Genomic DNA, 21632 nt, shown 5'->3' with positions numbered 1-21632 from the left:
TATTTTCGGATGTTTATTTTCATCTTTGAAGATGTTTTTGTAAATTAACTTAGTAATTCTAAGTTATCTGTTCAAGTTTTGCATAGAAATGGAGCGATATGTTTGTTTTTGTTGGTGCACCATTGAAAAGATTTAGATCTTCAAACTATTGAGAAATCAACTTCTCAAAATTACTCGAGAAATTTTACTATTTAGAAAACTAACACCCTCTTTCATAAGCTTTTCAAATTCTCGCTAAAATATTAAAATTCTTGATAAAGCTCTGACCCATGTTATTCATTGTTAACAAATTCTCAATGGTTTGATGATGACACACATAACTGATTGTTCAATAAAATAATATGATTGTTAATTTTGTAAATAGCAAACTTTTCGTGCATGTGTGTGTACGTGTGTGTGTAAGCGCGCGTGCATAACGATCCTAAAACTTGACATTTACATTTATAACCTTTTGCTGTCATTAAAAAGTATAATTCACTTTTAAAAAAATTATTAATTATGACATTTTTTAAAAGTATAACATGAAAGTTAGTGATATGCATGTAAATGCCCTAATTATTATATTTTGGCATGGTTAAATGTTATTCATCAATCAACAGACCATATTATTGCATACCTAACAATTACTTTTGCATTACATAAATACAAATGAATTTAATCAATAATAAGATTTGATAAGTTAAATGCGCAACAAATGCGACTGTAATTAACAAAAATTTAATGCAAGAACAAAGCTCTAAAAGTCACATAATGAGATGAAAAGAAACACCATACAAAGAGCCATTTATTTCATAGCATTCGTTTAACACAAATAGAACAATTGTTCACAACAATTAAGTTAAAATTACACAAAACACCAACTCTTTACAGCCCATAGATATTGAGCTTTTATAAACAATCAGAAAACCCAGATCAGCCTCAGAAGAAGTCAGAAGGCCCAATCCCAGTTAGCCAAAACCTCAAAGTTTAGAAGATTACTACAGAGACCAAATACTCAATTCTTGGTCTTAGAGTGCTTGACAAGCCAGTCAATAACGACATCGATATTCGTCGCATTTTTGCATGAGATCATGAAGCAGCCAACTTCGCGGTCGGTGATGGACTTCAGCCCCCTATGATAAAAGGTTGGAGATAGAAAGGATTGAAAGAAGGAGCATATTTATGAAAAAATATTACATAAGGGTCCTGATGCAAATTATTGTCTGCCATGTATACAGTCCAGCTCCCTTAGGATCCGGACTGTACATGTGACATGTAATGATTGGAGTTCTGATACATTTTTGCATCATTCCTTTGTGTATGCATACTAACATCTATACTTTGCTTTTTTTACATTTATGATGCCCAAATCTTTCACCTCACATAAAAAATACCATCATTTTAACTTTTAAAAAGTTTGGGTGTTAAATGTAAATGCATGGGAATTGAGTGGTGTGTATGTAAATCTTCCTTGAATGAAAACAAGTAGAAGCTTACATGTTCTCAGTTAAGGCTTCCTTAGGGAGCGCTTCATGCTTGTCAATTTTATTCCCAAGTAATAGCAAAGGAATACCAGTTAGTGAGGGCTTGCTCAATAGGTCATGGAGTTCGCCTCTTGAGATTGATAAGTTCTCATGATCAGCTGCATCAACAACGTACCTGCATGAAATAATGAACAAATTAAACTTGGAATATTTACATATATGCCACTGAATTCCTATGCATTTACATGTCTAACAACTAAAATTCAATTTTTATGTATATATATTATATATATATATATACAACCTTACATTGCATGGCAAGGTGCATTTCACTTTTTAAAGCATTATATCACCAAATAAAATCTAAATAGCACATCCAAGAGGAATTCACACAAAAATATGAAGACTAGTTGTATTCACAAGAAGATCTACATGCCAAAGGAGACAAATTTATAATTCTATATATCTATATGTGCCAATGCATTAATATTGTTGTGATTCAAATAGTCCAATCTTCGTCAATCCAAACAAAAATATTTAATGAATCAATATCTCGTATATAATTTTTCCATGAATGCAATAAAATGTAGAAGATACGACTCATTTCCATAATGAGCAATCAAAGCTCTCCCAAGTTATGATGAGCTTAGAGCAACACAATCATGCTGACATAAGTGATGCAATTGAGCTTGAGCATATACCCGCTTCCCAACATCTCGTGCTTAATTTTGTCCCCAAAACTATTCCGCAATAAGAAACAAATCCATTTGTATTCCCCTTAGACATGATGCTCCAACACGAACAACAACATGATTGGATCAATAAAAGAATATTGGTTCTTCAAAACGTGAAATTCGAACCTCAAACTTATGACCATCGATCTCATAACTGTGCTCTAACATTATTTGTTATAATGAGAGCTCCAAGACTGGAGGCATCACCATGAATCATGCGCCATAAAAGTAGAAGATGATAAATAATGACAAAATATGACAAAGTTATGCCAAGGTTGTGCTTCGGTTTCACTCAACCCTACATTGATTGGGATAAAGGATGGAATTTGATCCAGTGAAAAAAAGGCCACAATTATGGTATACAATACAAAAAACATTCACTGACCCTTTCCTAATTCCCAACATATCTACACAAACAAAGGAGAAGAATCTCACATAGAGATTACTTCACATGCACCTCAAGTACACAATTGATCCATAAACCTTAGAATCAAAAGGTTGTGGCGATGATCACAAGAAAGAAACATCCTTGATCATTTGGTTCAAAGTGTGAGTAGCTTTCATCATATAAGCATTGGTCAAAAAATAAGAGTATTGATGAATTCCTAAGCTGGTTGATATTCCCGATATGACGTATATAACAAATAAGGCAATCACAAGATTCCCGAGATCTAAATTTCAACACAAATGAGCCCCAACGCGCTCATTTTGTTGCAAATTTGGTTGTCTAATCTCCAATAAAAAAAAAAATAACATTTTGATAATCAAGACCTTATACAATGCTTCATCACTTGGCAAAATGTGGCAAATACAACTTAGTGATCAATGGTGCTTAATTTCCATCAGCAAGCAAATCATTAAATGATATGGTGCAATTGCTAATAAATTAAAAGCTCAAACGGTAATAATGGTAGAACAAAATAACAAAGGATAAGTAACATACACAATGGCAGAGACCGCACGACAATATCGCTCCCACATGCTTCGAAACCTTGGCTGACCACCAAGATCCCACAACTTTATGGTAACATTTCCCTTAGTAACCTTCCTCATATTGAACCCTACCTAAAATATCAAAAAGTTGACAGATTTATCCTCATTATAAGAGAAGCTAATGATCAAACGAAACACGAAGAAGAATTTTCCATCCTGAAATCCAGATGAAAAATCAACTCACAGTAGGAATCATGTCTTCACTGTATCCTCCAGTCTGCACATGACACATGAATAAGTTCAATATAAACATTATCAAAGATTAAGTATAGTTCTTTGAGTAAAATCCTTAAAAATCAATAGATACGAACCGCAATAACATTAACAAGTGATGTTTTCCCTGCATTTTGGAGACCTATCAACGACAGCTCCATTTCTTGCTTGAAGAACAGGCTGCAAATTTACAGAATCCCCAACATAAGTGCATAGAGACAAATTCTTCACTCCAACAAAAAATTTATTAGACATCTGTTAAAAAACATTAAGAAAATATTTCCAAGTAGCACAGAACAGATCAAAACGGGAGAAAAACTTGTGTTTTCAGACATTCCAAAATTATTTCTTTTTCCACTAGCTCTTCACTGGATCAATACCAGTTAACCAAAGCTCGGTGACAATAAGATCCACTCCATACCGCATTAAAAAGGAATCCAAACAAAACCCTAATACCTCCTGCTTTCAATACCAACAGCTACCCTTTAAGCGCCCAAAATCAATCAACAAGAATGGTTCAAGAACCAATGCTTAATAAACTGAAACAAAAACCTCTCAAATGCAGCAAGAAATGGCACTATGGATGAATTTCCTCACCTCCGCAGCCAGTTGAGGAAAGATTCCCACAATCCCATGGCGGAAAACAAGAACGGACGTGCTGAATGCAAGTAGGGTTTGAAATTGGGGAGGTTAGAAAGAGAGATCTGTTTAGGGTTCGCGAAGACTGAAGAGATCAGGGTTTCGCCGCCCTCTTTGTTTCCCTAGACGATGATCGGAACGGAGAGCTCTCCCGCCCCAGCTCCGCTTTGACCATTGTCCCACGCACACGATGGCTAAGAATATAAATATGGAAATGTATCGATCTGTAAAAAAAAAATTGCACACATATCACGCTATTCCTATTACTTTACATTTCTAATATATAAAAGATTAATTTTTTACATTTAAATTAATTTATTTATATTGGAATTTTTATTTTTTATTTTTTAAAATATTAACAATAAATAATATTTCCATGTAATATAAAAATTAAAATTTAGATGTTTGATATATAAATATATATATATATATATAAGCCTACTAAAAATTTATGTTAAAATTTTTTTTATATATTAAATTTATTTTGAGGTAAAGAAAATAAATAATTAATCAAATAATATGATATTATACTCACCTTAAATTAAACCTAATAAAAAATAACAAGAAATTTTTAAAAAAATTTAAAAAAAAATCTACTATTATATTATAATTAAATATGTACATACACACACACACGACTTTTTAATTGTTTATCAAGTTATATTAAAATACTTTAATTTTCATCTTAATAGTGTAAATTTCACGCGTTGCATATCTAAATAAATAAAAATTTGATGGCATGTGCATAAATATCCCATTTTTTTTGAAAGTGACTCTTAGAATGCATTTGGGGCAGCTTATGCGTTTCAGGATAAACTGCTTATCCTGAAGCGCGGCCCGTTTGTCGACTGTGGGGTTCAACCCGTGGTCAGCATTTAGTATAAAAATAGAATTATGTTTTCAGATAAGCAGGCAAAACGCGCGATCCAAACGGTACTGCGAAGTTTTCAAAAATGCCCCCGCACTTATAAGCTGTCTCAAACGGGCCCTTAGTGCTCATTTTAACCTTAGAATTTATAGAAATATCAAAATAATCGTCAATTATTATAAAATTGAGCTCAAATAGTCCTCCATTGGAACATTTTTAATCATAATGTAAAGAGTCTCGAGATTTGTTTGATATTTTTAGAAATTTTGGGATTAAAATTACCACATAAATATTTGAGAATTGTTTTTGCATGTTGACACTAATTTTATATTAGTAGATAATTTCAAAATTGCATTAAAAAATAGTCGGATAAAAACAAAATTTAATGAAGCTTTTGGATAGGCATTGGATGCTTTTAATAATAATTGTGGTCCCTAGTTTGACTCAATTTATCCCCAAGTTTGGCTCAATTTATAGAATATATATATATATATATATATATATTATGTTTTGGATGTCCGCACATTCGGATAGCCGACTACCGACTGCCAAGTAGTCCCCCGATGAGGTGTATGACGAAATGGCGGTCGGTTGTTGGCAGTCTGGAGGCGAATATTTTCTCCAAGTACAACAAAATTCAAACTAAAAAATAACGAGTTTGTCTTAACTTAAAATAGAATTAACTAACTAATCTTTTTTTTTAATTTTAAGTCTAAATTATTTTTAAAATAGATGAAATTAATTCCAAGAATCAAATGATCTTGACTTAATTCAAAATAAAAATAATTAAAAATAAATGTTAACTGGAGAAATTACATCTAAAACCCTTTCCTTTTGGTTGACCAGAATAAAAATCAACTAAAGAGTTGTTAGGGTGTTAACAATTCAATTATCGGCTCAAAATCGACTCACTTATTTCGGTCTGAACTCAATTCGAACAAAAGTTTGAATCAATTTTATAGCAGTTAACGGGGGCTTCGAGTTAATTTCGCTAAAGTCACAGCCCAAACATCACTTTAACAATCTGATTCCGAGCTAATTGTCCGCTTGAAAAAAAAATTTGATCCAAAATTTCTGCTCGTAGCTCGGCTCGTTTACTTCTATCCAATATCAATCCGAGCCAAAATTCAAATCACCATTAAATTCACATCCCTACCAAACAACAATTATGTTTTGAGATAATTACATATACAACCCTCAAAACATTGTTTTTTTATAAATTTACCATTCCGTATAATAAAAAAAAAAACAGATAAAAAAATTAAAATAAAAAGTTACATTAACATGGTTCTTTGAATTACAGAACCGATGCATACCATCCGATTTCAATGCATTTACATACATGTAAATTAATAGAAATTAAGTGGGCTATTATGTAAATCTTCCCTAAAAAGGGATCAAAATGCTACAAAGGGATCAGAATGCTAAGTTCAAGCTAAGTAGAAATTAATATTCATTTTATTTTCTAATCACTAATGTGCTGGCACAAGGTCTATCCCTAAAAAGTTCCATTCTTAAATATTGAATATGTTTGGAAGGTTATCAGTGGAATATGAAAGTGACATTTTTGGGCTAATGTGTACAACCAAGCCTTCATTAATGAACCTTGAATTTTACAAATTAACTTTTGAGATGATTAATTAACATGATTTCATTTAAAGATTTAGATGATCCATGTCCATCAAAATGAATCAATACAAAAGAGTTAAACATACACTAAAGATCTTTAGAAAATAATGTTCTGATCCATAATGGTGTGTCAAGATGACGACGATGATTTGAGAGATGAAGTATGATAGTTGATTTGATCTTTAAGAAGGTATAAGCCATCTTTTTCTCGAGCTTGCCTATTGTCGTAAAAAGTTGACTTTGCAATTATGGTCTTTGATAAATTTGTGGACAGATATAAAGTAAATTACAATGTGGGACGTATAATCCACTACTGAGAATTAAGTTGGGTGAAATTAATGTCTTCCTATCCTGCAATAGTTGTTAAAGATCCATCTGCAACTTTTGTTTTGCTATTGATGGGATAAGGTTAGTAAAACTAAATCATATTAGCAGGTTTGTCGTGTTGTGAGTGACCCTGAATCTAAAAAGTTAAGAAGAATAATAACTATTAGTAACATTAAGAGTATAAAAATTAGAAATCATAACATTCTATATAAACACAAAATCTTGATGGATTTTCTAAAGAACTAAGAAAATTCTTTAAATGGTCAATTTCTTTTTAATTAAGTTTTTTGTTCCAGTTTTTTACTTCATTCATAGCCTTGGAACTTTATATAAAGTTTTGAACATTTCTCTTTGATGTACCTTTTTTTGTTGTAATAACTAAACCAGAGATGGCCTTTAAAAGAAGATTTTTCTCCTTTTGAGAAAGATTCTATGACAAAAAATATCTTACTTTAGGATTCAGAAGTTATCATTATACGCCATCCTTCTTTCTTCTTCATCCCGAACGAGAAAGAATACTTCATTCTGAGAGGGCCAAACCATTGATCCAGAAAATTCTCTCACAGCACAATTTTTTTTAAAGATCGCCACATCATAACAACATAACATTGAGATTTATATAGCAATCTAACCAACAAACCTTCATGATGTTAAGAGTATTCAACAACATGAAGGTTACCTTTTTGGTAGTGGTGAGCTTTATCTTTAATTTCATAGATGAGTGCAATAACTTTCAACTTTGATTAGGTTTATGTACCTGCATCCCAAACCTCTTGCGATGAAGATGAACATAAAATGTCCACAAATCTCGAACAGCATGGTGTTCCACACAATCAATTTTTTTCTCAAAGTAAATGGGCTCCAGAGGAAATCCACAATGTTTTGGATCATTCCAATTTCCTTCAGAAATGTCTTCACCATTTGAGACAACTTAAGATTTTTTTTTTTCATTCAAATAATAAAATACCTTAAGTTCTGATTTGATCTGATTTTCACCATTAATCATGGCCAACTCCTTTAACAAAAAGTCTAACAATCCAGATATAATGAGTAAATAGAGAATTCAACAAAAAAAATAAAGTTAAAACTAAAAACCCTAATGTTAGTAAATATAAATAAAAGTTGGAAAGAATACCCTAAACTTACTGTGATATCATATTGAAAATAAACTATGGAAAAAAAATCCTAATCTAATTTTATTCTTTGTATAAGAAACATTAGAAAAAATTTCATAAACCTAATTTTATTCTTTGTATAATAGGAGATGTTATATATATACATCTTTAAGAGACATTACAAAATAGAAATAAATAAAAAAGGAGGGAAAAATAACTATGAGTTGACAATCCTATTGGAAAGTAAATGGATTGCAATACAATGGATATAGAAACAAAAACAACGATACAAAGCCTTGATCCAGTGATCCTATAGGAATGCACACAAATTGCAATTTAAGGATTATAGAGAAACAGATCCAACATTGCAAAGCCTTGATCTGTGCGCCTTACCGTTTTTTTATTATTATTGTAGCAGAATTTCAACACTATAAAAATCATCAAGCACAAAATTCAAAAAATAATCCTAGTCCTTGAAAATTTCGTCTAAGAACATGCAATTTAATATTGGCAAATACTATAATTGTTATTATAATGATCATAAAATCAAAAATTGACCCCTCAAAGTTCAAGAGCAATCTACTTTGATAATTGCACAGAAGAATAACTTTAAATCAAATTAAAGCAAAAATGGATAATTGAAATCTAGTGGAGGACAAACCAAAATGTCATATTAAGCATTCCTTTATAATTACTCTAAGAAATCTCACACTGGTAAAGACAATACACGCCCTGCAATTGGGTGATTTTAACACTAAATGACACCACAAAGGTACGGTTGCTATTAAAACAGGATCATAGCCAAAGCCCAAAAGTTTCCCAATAGCCCAAATCCTTTTTAAGTGGTGAATTATGGAGTTCATTTTAGAAAACACAAAGTTCTTTATTAGCTAAATTCAATTTAAAACTATCATCTTATGCAAGCATTCACCCCAACAAGATGCATTTAGAAAATAACCCGTGCTGATAAAAATCATTCAGTCAACAACTAGCTTCACTGACTAAATAAATCAAGGTCCATGATAATCTTGGATATATAATCATGAAAACTTGATTGGATTCGTCATTATCTTCCTACCATGCGCTCTAAGTTAAATGTGAAATATTTTCAACACAGTATTAAACCAAATTATTAGTAGTATAGGCCAATCACTTGGTGTCTAACAACTATCCTTAATCTTAAAAGTTCTCCCTAGTAACCAGAAAGAATAATTAAACATAGTCTTGCACCAACAAAAAACCATAAATCATATGTTAAAATTCTCATAAAATGAGTATAAAATCTTCAAGTAGTGTATTAACTAAAATATAACCTATCTTCTAAAAATTTAATTTGGAACTCCATAACTCTCATAGAAAAGCCGAGCAACAATATTTTATAGCACACTGTATAATTAGAAAATATGTTAGTATACAAATATCAAGTGATTGAATTTCGATTATGAACTTTTTTGTTTCAGTTAAAAATGGAATAACCACAAGTGCATCAAGCCCAGGTTTGATCCCAATTTGATCCACACTCCCCAACAGAATAAAACTACAAATGCTACTTAAAATTCAAGAAAGTTACACAAGTAAACGGAACAAAATGTTGAAATCTTAAATTAATATTGGCAAGCGCGATGCAAATCCACTAAATACTAGAAATTCATTTAATTTCCTTCTCTATACTTCGATATGAAATAGCACTTAGTGATCAGCAAAAGTACCTTGTACTTGCCAACAAAACAGCTTCAATCAATCCACCAAAAGCTAGAATGTCATTCATGCTCCTTGGCTTTCCTTCTATCTGGACTCGTCTATAGTGATCTGCAAAAGTATCTTACGTCTGCAGAAAAAAGTAAATATTTTGTGCAGAAAAAAATTATTTCAACAAAATGAACAATAATCTTGATTTCAACAGAATGAAAATGCGCATGGATGCACAGAAAAATAAAATCTGTAAAGAAGGTAAAAATTACCTTGATCTGCCAGTACTAGCTGCTTCAAACTCCCAAAGCACAGTTGCTGACCGAAACCAAGGATCTGGAAGGTTCTTCATATGGGAGAAAATGGTTGATGAATTAAACAATAGGATAATCATATAATTTAAAGAACAACTATTAATCAAAGTTTAAACGATGCCAAGTAACGCCTCTTATCCCCTCATCCCAGAATACAGTTAAAAAGAACTATTGCTGAAGCAGAATAATGGCTTCAATTCATTTTATAAAATTACATGATTTAATGTAAATGCCAATTTTATACACAATTTTTTTAGCAACATTTGTCATGAAAACCAAAGCTCTACTAATGTAAATGCCAATTTTATATACATTATAATAGTTGTTGCATGTGCTAACAGATTGAACAAATTAAAATAGGAACAAAGTTCACAAAAATATATATATATTAGTCACTAATATCTAAAGTTACATTCTAAAGAAGGTGGTCATCCTCAACCAAACAAAACAATTTTCTTTTTTTTCACACTTTTTTTCTGTCAAAGGAGGAAAATACCATTTTTACATCTGTCATCCTTCCATGACTGTAATATATCGGCTGCCAACGGCACCCTTGAGGATGAAGTACAAATATCGTCGGTTAGCTGATCAGGAATGGAATCATTAACAAGTATTTCTGACCTCATATCTAAAAGAGAATCACATTCTCTCTCTTCAATACGAAGTCTCAAGACGGATGCCTCTGATCGAACCATCTCCTACAAATGAACATGAACATGAATATCTTATATTGAGGAATTTTAGTTCCAGAGTCTATAAAAGTGTATATCAGTCTCCATACTCTTTCAATATAGGCTGAAATAATTGTCAAAAAAGGATTATTTTAGCACCCATTAAAGAAATATGAGGTTTAAATTGAACTTTTATAGACTATGGGATTGAAATGGAAAATTGAAAAGAGTCGGGAGATTGTTTTTAAAATTTTCTGTTTGGCAGAAAAAAAAACAATAATTTTAACAACCTCTTTTTTTTTTTTTTCTTGAAAGGTCAAATAATCTGTTGAAATATCCTTCGATGAAGCAAGGATAGCAGTTCTTGTAGGAGTTCCTCCTCCACAGAGAGACTCGAGTGATCTCAACAAATCAGGTATTGGTTGTTCCATCACAAGATTACTGCTATGAAGATGGGTCAGCAGATGCTTCAGTGCGTCCAAACCAAACCTATCATTATTTCTCTGTAAGAAACTTAACCACTGGCTTTCACTAAATTGCAGAGAAGCATGAGCCATGCCATTGAGGAGAGGGTTGATTCTGTCAAATTTTTGCTGAATAATTGTTTGACATAGCATTTCGGTGAAGAGCGATATATGAGGTATCTCTCCTGATTCTAAGCATGTATTGAAGGCGTGTTCTAGTAAATGCCACTGCAAATAAATGATCATAGAAATTAAGAAACTGTCCTACAGTAATAGGAGAAAAAGCTAAAATGGTCCCCTGACTCTTTGTGGGGAGTTATTTTAGTCTCAAAGTCTATAAAAGTGTCAATTTAGTCCCCCTGCTCTTTTAATTAAGGCTAAAAATAGTCCTTTTTGGGGTTTATTTCAGCCAATATTAAAAGAGCCTGGGACTAAATTGATAATTTTATAAACTCTGTAACTAAAATGACCCCATTTAAATAGTCAGGGGACTATTTTGACACTTTACTCATAATAGAAGTATGCCACATTTAATGTCCATATAAATGCGGAAGAAAACAAAGCAATGATACAACTATATAGATTCTAAATCATATGAGAGAATCACAGCAACAAGAGCAGCACAAATATGAGCTGAAAATGTAAAAATAGAAGAAAAATATTGTTTGACTCATCCAGTCAACCTAGCTATACAAACAACTTTAGATGGATAACAACTCCTACAGAGTTCCTTATTTACTTTATAAATGCTCTTAGATTAGAGTATTTAAGCATTATTTCCTATATTATCCTACACAATTTAAGGCTATCTTATGGTAGGTAAATACTAACTTCTGGATGATCTTGTACAACTCATGAAATTATGGAGGATGCTCATAGGAAGCTTGAGGCTTGTTGTATACTTGCATCGTGGATCTGAGTTCCATGAGCACTTGCTGGAGATTCTTAACAGAACCTTTCTTTAATCAATAAATCTTATTTTTTTGTGATTTCTCTTTAATCTGATTTCAGTAAAACTAATTAGATGGTTTCAAACTTGAGAAAAAAAACTAATTTCAAAGTTCGTGGATCTATTTTTATTTAAGAACTTAATTTGATTTAAGTCTTGTGGAAGAAATTTCAATAGTACGACAGGTACTAACCCGAATCCCTCCATAGAACTTTTTGTTTGCTCTTCATGTCAATTTTATTTAAAGTTATACTCAGCGAACAAATGTTCATCCCTTCATGCTAGGCCGTTCATATTAGACACATACCTTGAACTATATGTTTGGAAACAATATTTCATTAATTTTGTGACTCCCTGTTTTTCATTGTTATCTTCATATTTCAGTAAAATAACAATGCAATTGTGACTTCTGAGAGTATGCTGTCAAGGTATTTAGGTCATTTCGTGTCGCATTTTAATGTCTTCCCTAGGGTTTTTCAGTAGCAACATGCTATTTGAACCTTGAAGAGTAAAACATAACTAAACTATATTGCTCTATTCAGTAGTTTATACATGCATATGGGGAAAAAGGAAGATTTCTTATGCATTTACATATCTAACACCTAAACTTCAATTTTTAAATACATACCTTACATACGCTGCTATGCATGAAAACATGTATTTAACTTTTTAAAATTTAAAATGGTGGTATTTATAATGTGATATGAAAGATTTGGGTGGTAGAAATGTAAAAATAAAAGTTTAGCTGTTTGATATGTAAATACAAAAAAAAATGGATGGTATGAATGTAAAAACCGAAAAAAGAAAAACTTAACTAGCATCCAAGGCAAATGCCGCAAATCCATGTATGCTTATAATATAAATCAACAAAAACACATGGCCAATTGCTATTCATTTACCTTCCCAGCTTTAGAAGCTTCTACAAGCAACCACGAATGTTTACTTATCTCTAAGCTGTAACCATAGAGAGCCATCTCTTTGTAGACATACTCAAAGAACTCCCATTGACAAGCTGAAGCACATGCCTCCAACATGGTGGAAAATGTAAAAGCATCGGGCTCGAGTGCTTCAGCTGATGCTTCAGAATGCAAATATATTTTTTTAATAGATTCAAATAAGTGTTTTGCTTTTGCAAACATATCACTGCGGCCATAGACTTTCAGCATTGCATTTATGGTTCCAATATTAGGGGTACAGTAATCTTTCATGAACTCATAAATTGAGATGCAGTCATTCACGTATCCGCCATCAAGTGAAGCTAAGATCATGCCAGTAAATGTTACCTCCAACGGTTTTGTATGAGGAAGCCTTCTCAGTTTCTCAACCTAGATATTTTCAAGTCATTATAAGCACAGAAACCATATTTTTTTCCAAATAGATACAATTAAAAATAACTGATTGATCATTATATAAGAATAAAGTATTAAAAGCACATGGCTAGGTTTCTAACTGCGCTGTTTCTTCAATAAAAAGCTAAGGATTCCTTTAACAAAATTGTGTTTCAAAAAGCTGCTACATCACCAAATGAACTTTTAGGCACAGCAGAAAGCACCCCCTCCACAGCTACTCTAATCAATTTATAGGTTAAAAAAGTGCTTACATCATCAAACCTAAACAGTTTCAGTAAATTGCTTGATAGAATTTAATGCATATTTTCATATCAAAGTTCAGCGCATGGAAATACTATAGACTTTATGGAGCTTCTAGTTGGTACCAATGTTTTGGTGCAAACTACTAACCACCTTGTGAAGTCAGGTACTTAAGAAATTGAGGTCAAATGAACTAACCACAATAGTTATTACAGTAAAAAATTAAAGATGTCATCTAAGCTAATGAAAAAAATCATTTTATGATGCATTTCAAGTTGATTCAATTCATATCAATACTTTTATTATGTGAAAGCTTGCATTTTCAATTTATTAAAAATTTAATAATTTTTTATTTTATATTAGATTGTCACCATAGTTATCACAATAATAAGTCAACAGAATAGTTTAGACTTTTAGTTTTCAGGCAATTTTATAGATAGCCTCCTATTCCTCAAAACCACCATGTTATAAAGCTTTAATAAAATTTCATTCAGCCCTTGCTTTTGACTTTCTAGTTCACTTCCCCCAAGAATCCAACAAACTAATATTTTGAGGGTTTCATATGCAATTTCTTTTCCCCTCCCTTTCCTCTATGTTGTCTCCTAATTTCCAATTTGATCATTACTCCATTGTTTATGCTGTGTCTGTTCGATATCAGCTTAAAACTTTTTTTATATTTTATACTTTTGTTGAGCACTCTTACTTTTTTTCCACTATCCTGCTGTTTTCGCGGTTGATTTCTCAATTTTTTGAACTTCTGCTTTTGTCTTCGCTGCAATTTTCTTATTTCATGCTTGTTGTTCTGTTTTCATAATTTTACTTGTTTCAGCACTACCTATCATACATAATTAGCCACATTACAGCTACTTCTGAATTACTACACTTAACAGAGCAGCTAGTTCTGAAATCTTCCTTCAGTCTCTAAGACCCACAATCAAACACTCATACAGCAACCCAAAGAACAACCCTACCATTTAAAAATAATGATTTAAAAAAAAAAAAAAACTCAAGCTAAATTAGCTTCCTAAATTATTTTACCAAATTTTCACAAAAAATCCAAAAACATATGCTAAATTCAACTATCAAATTCATATCTGAAATATAAATTTAAATTTCAAATTTAATTAAATCCTAAATCATTTCCTAAAACCTCTCCACTAAATTGCCTGCCTGATCCAATTAAAATCCATCATGATCCGGACAGATTTGAACTTCTGCTATCCTCAAAACATGCATACACTGATACACGAATTTCATATCACTCTAATTCAAACCAAAGTAATTATTAGCCAATCCTTAGCATGTTACTATTCTAGTAAATAATACCATGAAGAATAACCAGCTACCAGGTAATTTACATGTAAACTTCTAAGAAAATAGTAAAACTCTTTTTTTTTTGTGCGTGAACCACTAGCAATTTACATGTAATTACATGATTTTTCTTCCTTTTTTTTTTTGTACAAGTGACATTTTTACTAGTCGAATCTGAAAAAGCCACAATTATTATGACAATATGTGGAAGAAACTTTGAGATTCTGCTAATAGAAAATGTTTTTGATCCTTTCATCCTTTGACTTTAGGAAGAGATTCTATGAATTTTATTCTCTGGAGAAAAGTTATTTCCAACATGGAGAATTGTAGCGGTATGTCGTTTGTCATTCAATTGATGACTGTCAAAATAAATAGAATTTAATTTAAGCATTTATGTTTTAAATTTATTATGATTTCGCAAGTTTTTTATATTTATGCTTATTTTCGGGATGATTATCCTATAATAAGCCATAGTAGTTGTTCACAATTATAGTTTTTACACCATTTTATTTTATTAAAGTCCCCATATTCCATGTAATTCGATGTTACAAAATATTAATTAAAGTCTCCTACAACCCATCAACAGCCTGATAATTCATTGCGTATCTCGCTTCCCCCTCCCACTTCTCAGTTTTTTTTCTATTAAATCTCTATTTTTCTACTGTTCTGCTACATTCCATACGTCATTATGTTCTATTAATTCAATACATTAAAGATCGCTAGCAAATGCAAATGATTACTAGATTTATAGATATTACTGAAGTATTAAGTACAAAAATGGAAGAGAAAATTGAATAAACCCGGGAAGATATATCTCTCAGGCAAAATTTTCATTTCATGAAAGGCTTGTGTGCAGAATCCAGATATCACAAGATGTTCTGTGAAAAAAAATGTAAAAACACTACAAAAAACTTATCCCAGCAGGTTAAATCTTGAAGGGTCAAAATACTCCCAAGAGGTCATTTTAGTCAAAAAGTTTATAAAAGTGTTAAATTAGTCTCCAGACACTTCAAATTGGAGCTCAAATAATTCTATGCGAGGATTATTTCAGCCCATATTAAAAGATTCTACGGACTAAACTAACAAGTAGAGTGTTTTAGAGATGTTTGTGGGTCAGATCACAATTGTGTAGAGGTCGTGCAGGCTCTTTTATTTCTTCCACTTCATTCTCTCACTAGAGTGTTTTAGAGAGAGGCTCGGGACATGGTGGGGGGAGGCTAAAGATCACCCACTCCCTCTAACGGTGGGAGAGGTAGTCCAAAGAATGGGGTGGTTTTTTGCGCCAACACTATTCATTTTAAGGCCAAGAAAAGTTCCAACAAAGGTTGGGGCACACAAGCTTGAACTCCTTGGATGGCTTGGTAGGCTATGAAATGTCTGAAATCTCTAAGGATATGGAGATTCAAAGCATCGCAGTAACTTTAAGGCACTTGGGGATCCAAACCTAGAATTAAAATGGCACAAATCATCTTCTAGCAATGAGAAGTCTCATTTAGATGGTAAATCCATAAATATGGAACATGCTTTGAAGAAAAACATAATGAAAAATTTGGATATCAAGAAAAATAGAATTGTGGAGCAACAAGATTTCTCGCAACTTGAAGCTGTCATGGAAGAATCAAATCATGATCCAATGATTTTTGCTAGAACCAAAACTTCAACTTCAAGGCAAATGCAAAATTTCAGGAAAACCACTTGCCCGCCACCTATTTTAGAATCTCAAAATTTTGATTCCATGGAAATTAAACTGATGGATATGGGATTCGCGCATTAAAAGGTACTGAAGCAGCAAAACTTCAATCTAAATGATGCAGCTATGGGAGAACAAAATAAAAAAAATGCAAAATCAAGGTGCACATCACTTGGAATTGATGTGCGAAGTCTAATGTCAGATAAATCAAAGGGCCTCCTTCACATAAGTAGTCTCCATTGAAATCTCGTGAAAGGGAATTGTTAAGAGAAATTGCAGCTCAAGCAAAAAAAAAAAAAACAATGCTACACATTTTGCAACTCAATCCAAAAATCCATTAAATGTGGCACAAAATTTAAGTTTTGCTTATTAATTTGATGTTGGTTCAGAGCCACAACAGGAAAATTATGTTCTTTCTATAGGTGTTGATGTTCAAGATTTAGATGTGCATGATCAAAATTATCCCGAATAGTGAACTCAAGGTGCTAGATTCCCTCATGCACTGCTTTTGCAAATAATGGACTGATTTTTTATAATTTTTAGCAAAATTTCAGCAAAAACGTATGCCCACAAGGTGTTCGACAAAATACATCTTCAGGTACAGTAATCTAACGACTTGGCAAAAAGGGACAAGTCAATCTTGCCACCTCAAAGAGAACTATGAATAAGAATTAGGGGCAATCTAATGAAGCCAATGCATGGCAAAGGCCGACCAAGTTGAAGATATTAATGAAATCTCACCTGATGGAATTTCAGTTTCTCTTGATCATAAGATGATATAAAGTAATTTAAAGTGGTTGGACCGAGCACTCGTTGACAAGCTTCTTAGACGACACTTACCATATTCTCTCATACATGAAAAACTTTCTCATTTATGGGCATGTTATGGAGACATTGAACTTGTGATCTTAAGCCTGAATTATTTCATATGTATTTTTACATAGAGGCACGAGATTCAGTGTTTCTTCAAGGCCCTTGGTTCATGGCGAGCAACATAATTGGCATTGATAAATGGCCATCTCAATATAAGCCCAACTCTAGAGATGACACCAGAGGTAGGGACTAAGGTGGGAGATGTGACCAATGGACCTTGGGTCATAGTTTTATCGATGTCGGTTGCGGTGTCAGGGGCAACGACGGCGGTTGCGTCCCAAGAGACAACAAGACATTGGTGATGGCGGCGGCGGCTAACCGTCGGACATTGAGCAGCTAGACGGAAGGACGACGGTGAAACTAAGACCAAAGTTCCATAGGTCGCATCCCCCATGTCAGCCCCTAGCTCTAGTGTGGTCTCTGCACTTCCTCCTTGTAGCTTTAGTTGAAGGTTCCCTTATTGCCACTTTTACCTTCTGATGTTGTGTCGTGAGCTCCAAGTTGTTATGTATGAAGAGAGTCTCTCTCATAGCTAGAGGTCTTTAACTGTTACCCCCGAATTGAAGTATGATACGGTTGTTTGCCTTTTGATGGAGAATGCTCCACCTTATGGCCAATAACGCTATAATGAAAGTATAAGTGTGAGATCCCCTCATAATCGGTTAAGAAAAGCTCCCATAAAGGTCGTTGATCTGCACCCTTTTAGGGAGCTTCTTCGAAATGTCCATTCAAACATACCCTGGCATACATACTTCGCCCAAAATTTCAAGTTTAGGCATCCAACAACAAGGATTGTCCCAACATAATGGCAATACCAATAATGCTTTGGTTGTCATAAGAGTGAAGAATAAGGTGAGGTAATCTAACCCAAATTAGGAATGAAATGTTGATATCAAAACTAGTTCGAAACAGTGGAAACAAAAGCAAACTTTATAAAGCAACTAATTGGGGAGCTTCAACCTCATTCGTCGAAGATTCGGGTTTCTTGTCTATAATCTTAGGAGCACCTGAATTCCACTGGCAATTGCACCGCCCTTCAAGGAGCCTGATGGTCTTGCCCAACTCACGAGCAAACGTCCACGTAAGTCCAATCTTCTAGGAGTCTGCTATTGAATGGAACTGAGCCTACGCATCTCGCTTCTGATGTTGAATACTCACAGAGTAATCCATAGTTGATTTAACTATATCTGAAATTGGGGTAACCGAAACTTTCCCTCATGGTGGTGACACTGGTGGTAAGTGTCGACCGTGATATTCTAAAATATCCTATGTCGTGTGTGTCCCATGAAGGAATATGTGTTCCTAAATCCGTTTTACTGAGTCCTCTGGTCAAACTATCATGATGTTCCCAACAAAAGGTGTAAAGCATTCAAAGGGATCACGTCGCACCACACCTAGTCCTACAACTGGCCCCCAATCGAAAACTCTACTAAGCATCTCCGGTCGATGCTGACTCAATTCTCCTTCTTCAACCCGTCAGTGAATAGGGAGAATTCATGTTGATTCATGAGCCCCAATTTATTAACCATCTGTGTGGGCGTCGCGTTCTTACCGTTTCCTCCATCGATGAGGCTGCATATATTCTCGTCCATCGTGCACCGGCTGTAGAATATATTATGATAAAGTCACTATGAGTCCTTGTGGTCTATAGGACCTGGCGAGCAACGAGAGCTTCTCCTTCATCTGATTGAAGATGATACACCTCATCCTGGTCATCAGTTGTCTCCTCGTTGCTAACTTCCTCTATAGTACAATAAATTGTGATGGTGACTACTCAGCTCATGGGACAGTTGGAGGCTCATTGGTTGAGCCGTGGCACTTGAAAAATTCATGGCTTGTGTTGTATTGGATGAGCGACATTTCTCTTGTTTCTTCTCATTCTGATCTGGTGTGTCACTTCCTTGTCCGGGTTAGCTAGTTCCTCCCAAGGTACCCTTATCGGTCGTGGCAGCTGCAGATGATTGCTTGACTAAAAGTTGCTGCCTGAAGGAAAGTTGTTGTTTGCTTTGTTCCTATTGTCTTTCCACCTTCGAGGCTAGAGTACAAACATCTACAAGTGAAAAATAATTGGCTTTAGGGCCCTAGATAATAGATTATAGTATGCTCTTTTAGCTCGAACAAATAACACCTCATATGCAACTGATCAAACTGCTTAGTAAACTCCTCCTGACAAATCCTCTACTGCATGTGGTGAAGCCTCAAAGAAATATACGGGCGATAATGGGGTGAAAAGTATTTTCTCTACATCGCTTTCTTCATCTTCCCCCATTCGGTAATCTCATCGTTGCCTTCATTTTTCCTTTGTTTATGTAAGTTCTCCCACCACAATAAGGCACTTTTCTTCAACTTGAAAATATTTAATTTGACCCTCTTATCCTCTGACACATCTTTATACTCGAAGATCCGTTCAACAGATTGCAGGCAATCAATGAAGTCATATGGATCTATACCTCCATCAAACTCTTGCAAATCTAATTTAATGTCGAAGTCTCTATCCCCTTCAATTGATATCTCCTCTCTAAAATTCTCCCTATGGAAGGGATTCAGATACCCTCTGCAGGCCTCCTCTGATACTCAATTCCAAAATGTCATGGTGAGTCTTCTTCATCGCTGAAAGTCTCCCTATGAAAGGGATTCAGATCTTCTTCTCTCTCCCCTTCGACTCTCCAAATTTCGGTCAAGGATAACCTCCTCCTGGGTCATCTCATCAATATATATGATGGAGCTCTCGTCGTATCTCTTCCCGAGTAGGCTCAGACATATATCTTCTTGGTTGCATGGTTAAGGTTTGGTATTTGTGAAAGTGGAAAGGGTATTTGGTGGTAGGAAAGAAAATTTTTGGGTTATGGCGGATGTTAGATATTACTAGGATTAGACTAGCTCTGATACCAAATGATGTCAAAACTAATTTAAAACTGCGGAAATGAAAGCAAACTTTATTAAGAATGTGGTTAGGGTTACAAACAAGACTCAATTAAAAGGAAATTGCAACAGACACTAACCTTCAGCTAGGGTCGGATAAGAAGATCCGAGAGCAGTGAGGGTGCCCGCGAGGGGACTGTTGTAGTGGAGGTAGCAATTATAAGAAAAAGAGGAGGGGGCGACAGCAGCTAGGAAAGGTTTAAGGAGGTTGTAGCACCTCAAGAAGGTGACAGAGAGGTGGCAAGGTGGTTGTTAAGGGGTTGGACAACAGGTGGGGTTGTAGTAAAACAGGCGACAAGGCTAACGAGGGGGAAGAGATGGGCTAGCGGTAGGGTTTAGGGAGGTTGGGAGTGTGTTAGTTGGCGGTTGGAGGTTTAGACGATAGGGATTTGCTGCAAGCAAAGAGGCGGCTGGCGGTTTGAGGGCTTGAGGCAAAAGGGAATAAGATGGCCAACGGCTCGAAGAGGTAGGGAGGATGGAAGGAGATTGGGAAAGATACAACACTACCTCGAAGCAGGAAATTGCCAAAGTAACACCCGTCGTTGGATATAGCCCTGGCAAGGGAGATGGGAACTCCAAGGAGAATCTGAACAAGAACATAAAAATAATTCTAAAAGACAACACATATATAGACTCCAAATAGGAAAACCAAAAATGGAAAGGTGGGGGGAAAGGGCTGGCGGCATTATCACCCCTCCCAAATAGCTGTTTGGTCCAATTAGATTTTGGACTAGAAATTTAGGGAACCGGGCGAACCGATTTTGTTGTTTTGTCAGCCAGTTCAATTGGCTAGCTTCCCTAGCCCCGCGTCAAAGGCTTTGCGCGGAGTTGGCCTAAATTAAGGAGCCCACTTATCAATGCCAATTATGTAGCCTGCTGCTGTCGGCGTTTAAAAGGGGGGGAGTTACGTTTGGGGGTCACTCGTAAGAAGCTGTCGGCCGCCGGAATCGAAATCCCGTCGCCCGCTTCGGAAGGACTTTTTAATTTACGTATATATATATAATTTTAGAAAAATATGGAATCAAACTGACCTCATATTTTTCACAGTTTAAATGAAAGAGCGCTCTACCTCAAATCCTGTATCTATCCCGAGGGATAAACACAAGACTTGAGCATGAGGCTCAATCAAATAAACTAGGAAAAACATATGACGTCCGTTTGGGTCTGCGAAACCATTTT

General features: G+C 34.3%; 2 protein-coding genes across 3 annotated transcripts in view; both read right to left on the bottom strand.

Moving 5' to 3' along the window:
- Positions 1 to 756: 756 nt before the first annotated feature.
- Positions 757 to 4232, bottom strand: LOC110020767 (ADP-ribosylation factor-like protein 8a). The gene is made up of 6 exons (XM_020718980.1): positions 4001 to 4232; positions 3502 to 3583; positions 3375 to 3407; positions 3141 to 3262; positions 1477 to 1638; positions 757 to 1112 (listed from the first exon to the last, which is right to left on the bottom strand). Exons 1-6 carry the CDS (start codon positions 4036 to 4038, stop codon positions 995 to 997), a joined length of 555 nt encoding a protein of 184 aa, XP_020574639.1. The 5' UTR covers positions 4039 to 4232; the 3' UTR covers positions 757 to 994.
- Positions 4233 to 9506: 5274 nt separating this feature from the next.
- LOC110020670 (pentatricopeptide repeat-containing protein At5g67570, chloroplastic) overlaps positions 9507 to 21632 on the bottom strand; it is a 37560-nt gene continuing 25434 nt past the window's right edge. For both annotated transcript variants that reach the window (XM_020718851.1, XM_020718852.1), the window contains 5 exons: positions 12968 to 13393; positions 10946 to 11347; positions 10481 to 10682; positions 9943 to 10016; positions 9507 to 9809 (listed from right to left, as the gene is read on the bottom strand). In XM_020718851.1, coding sequence (XP_020574510.1) covers positions 9967 to 10016; positions 10481 to 10682; positions 10946 to 11347; positions 12968 to 13393 — 1080 coding nt within the window. In that variant the 3' untranslated portion in view covers positions 9507 to 9809; positions 9943 to 9966. The remainder of the gene's footprint in view (positions 9810 to 9942; positions 10017 to 10480; positions 10683 to 10945; positions 11348 to 12967; positions 13394 to 21632) is intronic.

This window comes from Phalaenopsis equestris, unplaced genomic scaffold (genome assembly GCF_001263595.1).
Source record: "Phalaenopsis equestris unplaced genomic scaffold, ASM126359v1 Scaffold000107, whole genome shotgun sequence".
In the NCBI taxonomy this organism is placed as follows: Eukaryota; Viridiplantae; Streptophyta; class Magnoliopsida; order Asparagales; family Orchidaceae; genus Phalaenopsis; species Phalaenopsis equestris.
Note: the sequence above shows the minus strand (reverse complement) of the source record. Positions and strands in the feature narration are given on the sequence as shown.

Bases quoted from the DNA above. Each gene is read 5' to 3' on its own strand.
- LOC110020767 (XM_020718980.1), bottom strand. From the start codon at position 4,038: ATGGGATTGTGGGAATCTTTCCTCAACTGGCTGCGGAG. The intron at 3,584-4,000 runs GTGAGGAAATTC...GTAAATTTGCAG, and splicing joins TTCCTCAACTGGCTGCGGAG to CCTGTTCTTCAAGCAAGAAA. The intron at 1,113-1,476 runs GTAAGCTTCTAC...CTTTTATCATAG, and splicing joins GAAGCCTTAACTGAGAACAT to GGGGCTGAAGTCCATCACCG.